At 31.9% G+C, this 12049-nt stretch overlaps 1 protein-coding gene across 4 annotated transcripts in view; it reads right to left on the bottom strand.

The window, feature by feature from the left end:
- LOC131029691 (oxysterol-binding protein-related protein 1C) overlaps positions 1 to 7140 on the bottom strand; it is a 33875-nt gene extending 26735 nt beyond the window's left edge. For 2 of the 4 annotated variants that reach the window (XM_057960285.2, XM_057960294.2), the window contains exon 1: positions 6460 to 7140. In XM_057960285.2, coding sequence (XP_057816268.2) covers positions 6460 to 6945 — 486 coding nt within the window. In that variant the 5' untranslated portion in view covers positions 6946 to 7140. The remainder of the gene's footprint in view (positions 1 to 6459) is intronic. The other 2 variants (XM_057960303.2, XM_057960311.2) reach the window with 1 other exon arrangement.
- Positions 7141 to 12049: the final 4909 nt, after the last annotated feature.

Raw genomic sequence — 12049 nt, 5'->3', positions numbered from 1 at the left:
GAGCATAAACCCAAAGACAATAATAGTAATAGCAAGGCAATACATTCACGTCTAATTGTAAGTATTTCTAGAGCGTAAATGGAGATCTAATGTGAAAAGGTCCTGAAGATAAGTGTCAGAATTAGATCTTGCAGAAATATCATTCGTTCTAACTTCTAAAGTTCATTATCCTACAAAAATTAATGAGATATTATCCATCACAATAAGCTCAAATTTCTTCTTTACTAAATGTCATTTAAAAACATTAAGATTCAATGCATATCAAAGTGAGGAAGAAAGTACAAATTAACAACAATCGGTATCTTTGAAGAAAAAAGGAAGAAATTGCAGAACAACTTGAATCATGCCAACTGTGAGCAAATAGTAAATTTATAAACAGGTGTGACATTATTCTAAGTGCATGTATGAATATTGTATGGACAAAAGCAAACAAGGAATGTCATTTTCACTGCCTCTGAACTCAAATTATTATTCATATTAAGTTGTGAATAAAGCAAAAGCATACGTATGTAAACAAGATCAACATTTAAATGATTTTTAAATAATTTTATTTCATTCAAAGTTACATTGCTGTTTTGTCACTAGACTGACATTATGCTAAAGCAACAAATACAGTATCAGCATTTAGCATAAATGTGTTTTATTAAAGAAAATGACATAATGCATTCTAGCTGTTATAGTATAGAGCAAAAAAAGAAAAATTGAACTCCTAGAGGAGTAAATACAATATCAGAATTCAGCATAAAGGTGTTTTAATTGAGACAATGACATAATGTATTCCAACTGTTATAGTATGGAGCAAAAACAGAAATTGAACTCTGAAAGGAGCAGAAGAAAATCCCAAACATCTAAGCAGACAATCACAACCGAGCATGCAGAGAATGTTTGAATTGAGATCAGAAAATTGAAAATCCAACTGCAAATATAAGCTAGCAGCTTTACAAAGAAGTCTGATTTTGGATCACTCGAGACTGACGATACCATGTGGCAACAAATAATAACATTTTTTTATGCAAACAAAAGTATGGGATCAATGCACTTGAGAATTAGATATGCATGAAGAAGATAGGAAGTTCACAATATAATCACTGACTTGGGGAAGAGAATGAACTTAGCAGAAAAAACCGAAGGGCTTGTGGCAACCAGTAGGGAACAATTAGTTTCACATTGTAAGCCAAGTTTTCTTTCCATTGAGTGTTAGGCATCCCATACTAGCTGTACCCATGGATATACCTAGAGATAGGGATGAATTTATGGCAATTCATAGACTTAAACCCACTCCTATGTGTTTCCCTGGGGTCAATTAGAGGTAAGGGTCAAATAAATATATGGCAGAACCAAGCCAATCCCTATATTCTCTTATAGATATAATATTAATTTTTATTCTAAAATTTTGTCCGAGGGTTTTTTTATGTAATTGTAATGGAGGGCCCCCAGAAGAGTATGATTCAAGTTCAAATATCTCCATTGCAATAAGGAAACATGTGACTCCAATGAACATGTAGTGATCCAAGCATACCGTGAAGGTGGACCATAACATAATCCATGATTTTTGAAGACAAAATAAATATCTTTAACAGAATTGATAAAGGCAAGCATTACAAGGAAATCAAGTGGGCCTTGTCCAATGAAAATAACTTTGATGATCCAATATGGTCTGAGCAGAAAATTAACTTCCATCAAAATAATGGAATAATATATTTTCAAAAATGTATCTTGTAAAATGAATAATAATAATTTTTTATGCAAACCAAAGTATGGGATCAATGCACTTGAGAATTAGATATGCATGAAGAAGATAGGAAGTTGACAATATAATCACTGACTTGGGGAAGAGAATGAACTTAACAGAAAAAACCGAAGGGTTTGGGGCAACCAGTAGGGAACAATTAGTTTCACATTGTAAGCCAAGTTTTCTTTCCATTGAGTACTAGGCATCCCATACTAGCTGTACCCATGGCTATAACTAGAAATAGGGATTGAATTTATGGCAATTCATAGACTTAAGCCCACTCCTATGTGTTTCCCTGGCGTCACCTAGAGGTAAGGGTCAAATAACTATATGGCAGAACCAAGCCAATCCCTATATGCTCTTAGATATAATATTAATTTCTATTCTAAAATTTTGTCCGAGGGTTTTTTTATGTAATTGTAATGGAGGGCCCCCAGAAGAGTATGATTCAATTTCAAATATCTCCATTGCAATAAGGAAACATGTAACTCTAGTGAACATGTAGTGATCCAAGCATACCGTGAAGGTGGACCATAACATAATCCATGATTTTTGAAGACAAAATAAATATCTTTAACAGAATTGATAAAGGCAAGCATTACAAGGAAATCAAGCGGGCCTTGTCCAATGAAAATAACTTTGATGATCCAATATGGTCTGAGCAGAAAATTAACTTCCATCAAAATAATGGAATAATATATTTTCAAAAATGTATCTTGTAAAATGAATAATAATAATTTTTTATGCAAACCAAAGTATGGGATCAATGCACTTGAGAATTAGATATGCATGAAGAAGATAGGAAGTTGACAATATAATCACTGACTTGGGGAAGAGAATGAACTTAACAGAAAAAACCGAAGGTTGGGGCAACCAGTAGGGAACAATTAGTTTCACATTGTAAGCCAAGTTTTCTTTCCATTGAGTACTAGGCATCCCATACTAGCTGTACCCATGGCTATAACTAGAGATAGGGATTGAATTTATGGCAATTCATAGACTTAAGCCCACTCCTATGTGTTTCCCTGGCGTCACCTAGAGGTAAGGGTCAAATAACTATATGGCAGAACCAAGCCAATCCCTATATTCTCTTAGATATAATATTAATTTCTATTCTAAAATTTTGTCCGAGGGTTTTTTTATGTAATTGTAATGGAGGGCCCCCAGAAGAGTATGATTCAATTTCAAATATCTCCATTGCAATAAGGAAACATGTAACTCTAGTGAACATGTAGTGATCCAAGCATACCGTGAAGGTGGACCATAACATAATCCATGATTTTTGAAGACAAAATAAATATCTTTAACAGAATTGATAAAGGCAAGCATTACAAGGAAATCAAGCGGCCCTTGTTCAATGAAAAACTTTGATGATCCAACATGGTCTGAGCAGAAAATTAACTTCCATCAAAATAATGGAATAATATATTTTCAAAAACGTATCTTATAAAATAGCCCAGGCAAATCATAACCATATAGAAATTATTTGTGGTAAAATTGACACAATGTGGGGATCAGGTATGCTAAGGATATTTAATTAAGTTTCTATTAAAATTTTGAAAATGGTATGTTTTTTAATTAAGTTTCTATTAAAATTTTGAAAATGGTATGTTTGCTGGAAAAAATTCTATTGTAGTCCAAAAACAAGTAAATTTTCACCAAACATATAAACAAATACAAAGATGACAATACAGACTTACTTTGTGTCCAAGAGGTTGAGCTTAACTGGTTAAAACACTGGGTTCTCACTGTGGAGATCCAAGTTCAATTCCCAATAGGGACATCGGAAGTGGAATTCTAAGCTGTGACTCTTGGCCTTCCATAGGATGGGGAAGGTCTTGGGGTCAATCTAATCAAACATAATAATAATAATAATAATAATTCAAAGATATGTAATGGGGATGGGGCCCCCTACTGTGTCCCCACTGGTTCATAGCTCCAGTCAAAAGCTATTTAGGCTTTGGCCAATTGCATTAAAAAAAAAGAATACAGACTTACTTTGTTAGAAGATAACAAAAATAGAAAATCATACGATATTTCTGCATACAATTTGTCCGATTTTGTATTCTCGCAAATATGAATCTCAAATAGATGCTTAAGCAATTTTAATTGAACTTCCATCAGGTTGCAATTCGATAAGTTTCTTACATAGCATTAAACTATAGCAAGTGTCAAGAAAACACACAAAAAGTTAAAATTAAACGATATAACTAGTTAACAATTCAGAAACATTCTGTGGTGAGCACCAAAAAACATAAAAGACCCTACATTGTTTTCATTTACAACTCATCTTCTTTGTATCCTCAGGAATATGAATCTGACATAGACGCCACATAACTCCAGTGTTGAGTTAAATTTATGATAGTGTGAAGAACAAGTAAATTTTCCAACAAAAAAATTGATAAGATGTTAGAACATGGTATAGATGGTATTTTTTTTTTTATGTACTCTACCATTTACTATCTTTCAGAACATGAATTTCAACAAGAAGCTAAAGAAGTCCATTTGAAGCCTGTGAGTTGAAATTATTTTTCATTAAATAAATTTAAAATTTTCTGATAGACAGAGACAAGTAACTTTTCAATAACTGAATATAAAGGTAACTCTATACAAATACTTAGGATGACATGAAAGATCATGTAATATTTTTTATATATGGTAGCATGGTTCTCCTATGTATCTTGAGGAGGTGAATCTTGTATTTTTAGCTTCCAAAGCACAATTACAGTTCAAATTCTGAACATTATTGGAATTTCACTCTTGCAAAGCACAAATAGAGTTAAAATTCTTGAACTAGAAATACAAGTATCAGCTATTCACTCTTCAAAGGAAAATTTATAGCTAAATTCTTGATTTAGCAATATGAATCTCAAGTTTTTACCATTCCAACACATACTTATGTCTAAATTTTTGAGATAGTTATGAATTAAGATTTCAAACTTCCAAATCACAATCAGAGCTAAAACTTTGTTCTGAAAATATAATTGTAATATTTTTTCACTCTTCCCAAACACAATTACAGTAAAATTCCCAAAATAGAATAAGAATATAAGCACAATTCTAGTCAAAATTTTCTATCTTGAAATATGAACATCCAATTTTCAATCAACCAAAGCACAATTATTGTTTAAATTTTCAATTCTTTGAGCTACCATATCAGGGTTCAAATCTCAAATCTAAACATGGTAAGACAAATTCAAGTTAATAAGCAATACATCACAATTATGATTTAAGTCATGATTACAATTAAAAAATTTAAACTCCTGAGCAAGAAATGTGAATCTCAGAATTTCATTTTTTTTAATTGTCACATTTTTCTCACTAAGATATGAATCACAATTCAAACATTCAAAGTACAATTATCATTAAGTTTTTGGTCTTGAAATATGACTCAATTTTTCACTCTTCCAAAGCACAACTATGATGAAAATTCTTGCGCTAGAAATGCCAATCTCAGATCTTTCTATCTTCCAAAGCACAATAACAGTTAAAATTCTCAAACCAGGTACATAAATATCAGGCTTCCGCTTTCCAATGCACATCTACAGTTATATTCTTCACTTATACATTAGACTCTCACTCTTGTAAAGCACAATTACTGCAAAGTTCTCAAGCTGGAAATGTGAACCTCAGATTTTGTATCTTCCAAAGCATAATAAAAATTGAAATTCTCAAAACAGATAATGAATCTTAGGTTTTCACTTTCCAACGCACGATTGCAGTTGAATTCGACAACAATCTCATAATTTCACTCTTCCAAATCATGATCAAAGTTAAATTTTTTGAGCTACAAATATTAATTGTAGAAGCATAATTAAAGAAAAAATGTGGTTCTTGAAATATTGTTTTCGAATTTTTACTCTTCCTGAGCACAATTACAATTACTTTGCCAATTTAAAAATTAAGATACAAATATCAGACTTTCCCTCTTCCAAAGTGCATTAATTCCCTCTTTTAAAGTACATTTACAGTTGATAATCTCAAGCTAGAAATATGAATAGCAGACTTTCACTCTTCCAAAGCACAATTACGGTTAAAATCTCAATGCGGAAAAATGAATCTTAGGTTTCACTCTTCCAGTGCATAATTACAATTAAATTACCCGGTTCTCTGCGGTCACATATCAAAGTTCACATCTCAAGACCAGTCATGTTAAAGAAACTGAAGTGAATAAGCAATGAATCAAAATCATAAGTACAATTAATTGAAATTCTTAAGTTGGAATTATAAATTTTAGATTCCAAGTCTTCCAATGCACAGCTAAAGTTATATGTCTCTGGCTACAAAAATGAATCACAGATTTTAAAAGTCCAAAGCACAATTATAGTTAAAATTCCCGGTCAGGAAATATAATTCCCAAACTTCGATTCTTCCCAAACACAATTGAAGTAGATTTTCCATCTATAATATGAACAGCAGACTGTCCCTCTCCCAAACCACAATCACAGTTAAAATTCTCGAGCTAGAAATAAGAATTGCAAATTTGCGTTGATCAAAAGCACAATTAAAGTTAATTTTTCGATCTAGAAATAAGAATATTAGGATTTCACTATTCCAAAGCGCAATCACGGCTAAAATTTTCAATCTTTTGGGCCAAGAGATTAGGGTTTGAATCTCAGGACCGGTCAGGACAAAACAAATACGAAGAATTCACCGAGTAAATCAAATTGAAATAACTCACCAGGAAATCATTTAATTGGCCTAAATCTAATATCACAATTGCATACCTTGAGATGCACTTCGCCAAAAGGTTGCCTTCGCTCCCTGGACTCGATCCGGGTACCATGCATGTTCTTGGGCTTCTTCATGAGCTTCAACGATTCATCGCCAATCACTCTGACGCCCTTCTCGGTCCGTCGATTTACGGCAATCTTGTGCGGTCCGTGGATTTTGTAATATGACAGAACACCATCCTGAAGCATAAACCACCGCGTCCTCCATCCCTTGCCGTAATTAACCCACTTATACAAAATTCCTGCGACGCCCTCTCCGGCAATATTATTCACCATCTTCATATCTGCTGGCTCTTGACTGCAAGAGGAATAAGCGGACCGCAGCGACGCATCGCCGTCAAATGACGAAGATTTTCTGTGCACCGCGGCCGGAGGCGGTAACAAACAGTTGGTTTGCGGACAGACAGGCATTATTTCTGCTTCCGTTTGTTGTCTGAAAATAATCGAAGGAACGCTACAACAGAACGAAAGGAGATGCATTTGACAGGCATTAACATTTTAGCCCTCCATTCTGCTATGGTTGGGAATTGGTTTATGGATCGAAACCAGGCCGCCTCTTTTATATTTCCAAAAGATTTATTAACAAGAAAAGAATTTTACGACAGACAGTAGAGGTATTGGAATTTCCAATTGAAATGGCGATTATAAAATGTGGAAGGCTCTGCATATTCGGTGGGAATAAAGAGAATGTATTAAAATACACGTGTATATAAAATGGAATATTCTGGGCTTTGTAAGATTCCATGGTTTCCGCGTGGGCCTCAAATCAAAAATATCGATGATCAGTTCAACATCGTTAGGTTTCGTGGAAGGTGTTTTAGTGGATTTCCACTTTATTTAATTATAATAATAGAATAATGGTTATAAATATACATTTTGAGTTCTACTTGTTTCATTTTATTTTATTTTTAATATTGTGGAACATTTGAAATGGGCCTCACTTAGATGTCTATTAGGGTGACTTTGTGAGATGAGACTTAGTCTTTCATGGAAAGGTTAGATGGTTAAAATGATTTATCAAAATAGAAGAATTAGATGGCTAAAATGACTAATCAAATAAGAAGAAAGATATGTGGCAACCATTCTAATAAAGAAAGTTTCATTTAGTAGGGTCAAAAAATTTATTGAAATAGAAAGACATTAATGGTATTTTGTTGTAAGTTTAATTCGAATCAAATTTTGAAGGGTTCTTCGTCAAAAAATAGAACAATTCTAGTCAATGGCACTCGATAACTATCTCCTCCACGTACCTAATTTTATTTCTTCTAGTCCAAGTGACTTTAAAAGTAAATTAAAAATGTTTCATTTAGTAATTATTTAGCAATGCTGATTTGATCCCTCTAATATTAGAAGTGAAAATTGTTGATTTTCAAGAGGATTTTGCAAGGTTTATTTTTAATCAACAAAACAAATTTGTGAAGGAAAATGAACTTCCTTTAAACTTAATATGTATGCAATTGGTGAACATTGTGTTGTCATTGATGTCAAAGGAGTTTGTAGATCAATGAGAATTAAATGTAACTATACATGATCTCATGTGTCTAGTAGCTACTTCAATTCTAACTGCTTTTGACATGACATGTCTGAGCATTTGAGTTCTGAAATGACAAGCTATGTTGGACAACTCTCTTTATATTATCATTATGCTCCAGTTTTGGCAGTTCCTAATTTTCTATCACATATGATGTTGTCTTGAAGTATCTATGGTGTGTTTCTAAGGATTGTTGCTCAAGAACAACATGTGCACTCAATTGCATTGGTGTGGTGTTTGGATTCGCATTTTGTCGCAATTGCATGTTATGGCTTGCAATTTTGAAGTCAAGTAAGACCACATATATGAAGTATCATATTCTAGAGTTTCAAAGGTTGAGCTTCAGCAAACAAAAAGTTAGAAGTGACAAAGTGTTCACTATGCTAGTTGGTTGGCAGTGATGATGTTCTCAATTGATGTGCTAGAAGATTGTAATGTGTGCCAACTAAAGATAGTGTGTTGATGTGCATTGGGGCTGATAGAGTGTATGTTGAGTAATGCATTATATGTCCCTACTCTTAGTGTAATGTGTGGGCTTTTGGACCAGCTTATTACACGTTTGGTTTTAAGGTTTATTCTTGTGGTTGACTTGTAGATGTTGTAATCATGTTCTAAGACGACTTGTGAATGCAATCATCATTGTAATACATATATATAGGTGATCTAAGTTCATTCCCAATGTGACTATTGATGTGAATATTCAAAAGGTGTGTTTGATGTGCGAGTATGTGGGTGATGTTGCAATAGCATCTCAATCATTGTGTGCAGTTTCATTTGAAGATCTTATGCATGATATGAGGAAAATCTAAAGTCAATTATATTAGGAATAAGACAAGTATTCAACCTTGAAGATTCGCATTTCATATCTCTTATTTTCTAATGAGATTGGTGTCTCACATACTAAGTTGGTGCTCAAATCTTGGATTAGGGTATTGGTGTCTCCTGTAGGTTGGTGCCTACAAATGAAATTGGGGATTGATGTCTGTGGTAGGTTGGTGCCTACTTCATATTGTAAATTCTTTATTATATTCATGTGAAGTTGGATTTGGGCAGTATTTCCAAGTTGCTTTTCTACTGTAGTTTTTTCCTTTCCAAGCTTCCACATAAATCTAGTGTTCATTTGTGTGGATGTGTGTTTTTGTTGATAATTTTCTTTAACATTAAGGAAAAATTAGTAAATGCTACTTTGATGAATTACGATTGATATTTAGAGAAGTTATTATGGTAATTAATGTTTAACCGATTAGAATTTGGCATACACTAATTCGCTCTCCCTGCTACACTCTAAGTATATCAATGTGCTTTACAACAATCAATCAAGCATAAATCAATAAATTGATTAATAATTAGTTGTAGGCAATGAATATCAAAATTTGAAACATTAAATGTTAAAATTTGGAAACTAAATGTGATAAATGAAAGTACTTAGCTCTATTCTCAAGGGATAAGAATTGTGGTATTATAATCTTAAAAATTATATTTCCTACATTTTGATACTAGAAATTGTACCGATTTTAGTGACCACTCTTTTAGGATTTATTTTAGCCCATTTATTAATCTAAATACCAAATTTTATGTTGTTTTGTGTGTTTATCTTCCGTCTAATATTTATTTTGATGTCTTTATGTTCATTTTGTAATTTAAGTCATGATTTAATAAATTTAAGTTTTGTCTCTTTAGGAGTAAAATTTATTAATTCAAATGTCTAAATAGACATGATTTCATTGTATATTTGTACAAATTTATTGATGCTTATTAAAAAACAAATATTATGTTGTTTGAATTTTCATTTATTTGTAATTGTTATTTGATCAAGCCTACCAAGTTTCTAATAATCATTTCCTTAATCCTTTGCCAAAAATAAACTTTGTGTACGATTGAAATTTTGACATTGGATTCCCTTTTCCTTTTCATATATTGGACTAGTTTTTTGCTTTTAAGTCTTCTCTTCTAGCTTTCTCCCTCTTTTAGCATATGGCATTCTAACTCTGTAGTCCTATGAGCATTTTGCATTATTAATGTGAAACTTTCTACATGCCATTTAACTCTCTAGTCCTATGAGCATTTTGCATTATTAATGTGAAACTTTCTACATGCCATTAGACTCCATTTAATTACTTGATAATTTGATAAAACTTTTTCTCTTTGTTTATTGATTTGTATTGTAGTATTTATTTGGCATCATTTTGTATTATTAATGTGAAAATTTTTACATACAATTAGACTCCATTTTATTACTTTCAATAATTTGATAAAAAAAATTCACCTTGTTTATTGATTTGTATTGTAGTATTTATTTAGAATCTTTAGATTCTATACATCTTCTAATTCTCTTCCATTCACGCAAGAGTAATATTAGACATGTTTATTGCGATTCATTTTATTACTTTATATCATTGATATTTGTATGAGAGGCACGTAAGATTAAAAGAACACATATTACAAATTATATTTTTTATTTGAATATTCATGGAGGTCGAAAGATCAAATTTTGAGCTTGACCATATTTGTGAGCTCCCAAATAATCACCTCCCTTTTTCTTGTCCTAGATTTTGGAGCTTATTATTTGGATTTGACTCTCCTTCTCAATGATTCTATATTTCCTTTCGTTCTTTATATTTTCCCATTTAAATTTATTTAATCAAAATTTTAGTTAGTCTATATTATTCATGGCATCTTTTTTATTTTCCTAGTTTTTCTCTATAGCTAGTATTGTGTATTTTATTTCTATTTTGCAGGTTTCAACCTATATGTATCGTCTTATGTTTTCTATTAGATTTGGATGATAGCACAATCACACAAGCCATAGTGTAACTCCACTAAAGTCCTTAAACTACAACTTTGTCTTATTAAGGTTTTTTATTTGGGAGTATTATTTCCATTCTAAAATCATATTTTCAATTAATAGTCACTTTAATAGTTTTATTAGTCTAATTCAACTTACTAGATTCACATTTCTTATAGTCATCAATATTTCCTACTTTTATAAACATTAAAATACAAAAAAAAGTAGCTAGTACCTTTTTTAAAAAATTAAACTAGTTATATCTATAAATTAGTCTACTTAAAATATTAACGTATATTATAAGTTAATCTACATTAACATGTTGTAAGTAGTTTAATTTATATATTAATTTTTGGTGAACCTACTACTTTAATACCAAAATATTATTAATTCCCTTCATTTTTCTTCCAAAATCAAATTAAAAAAATTATCCTCAAAAAAATTCAGGTGCTACCCTTAACCCCATTCTCATAGTTCTAAGGGAGAAAATCATAACTTTCAATCAATTTATACCAACCTTCTGCTAGCCCATTCTTTTCTCCCCTTAATCTACACTTCATATCATTATAATTAATTTATAGCAACATCTCTTTTGTTGAGAAAGGTGTTGGACACCTTGTATTAAATATTTCATATTTTGTAAAGTTATGGCACATCTTGAAATGCGATGCCAAACTTTGGGTGGAGAGATTTTTTTAAGAAGTTTTTGTATGCAACATTAGAAAAGTGTATTTAATATATACATGAGGAGTCACATGAATACATTGTTGGTGTGAATAAGGTTTTGGACCTAGTAAGGTCTTGTACCTAGTGTTTTTGCTAGTTCTCGGTGAGGGACTTATTCACATGACTTAAGTTTGTTGGCAATAGCAAGGAAGGAAAACCGAGAGGGCGGGTGAATCTGTTTTCATTGGATTAAACCAATTAAGCACAATCTTATATCTGATCTACTACAACAAAAATAAAGATAACAATAATAACAACAACACACATAACATCAATATTTTTGACGTGGAAAACCCGATTAAGGGAAAAATCACCGTGGGAACCTACCCACAATAAGATGATACTCTACAGTAGTATGTGGAAATATTACAATGGGGAATGCACATGCATTCAGGCACACTATGTAGAGTCCACCCTTGATTTGACTTATTTTGACTAGAGTTGACTTTTATATTATGCTTGATAGACTTATCTAGACTATATTTTGATGATTTGGATGATGATTACTCATATGCTTCAGTGACTTGTGATTGATGTTAGAC

The sequence above is a fragment of the Cryptomeria japonica genome, chromosome 10 (assembly GCF_030272615.1).
Source record: "Cryptomeria japonica chromosome 10, Sugi_1.0, whole genome shotgun sequence".
In the NCBI taxonomy this organism is placed as follows: Eukaryota; Viridiplantae; Streptophyta; class Pinopsida; order Cupressales; family Cupressaceae; genus Cryptomeria; species Cryptomeria japonica.
Note: the sequence above shows the minus strand (reverse complement) of the source record. Positions and strands in the feature narration are given on the sequence as shown.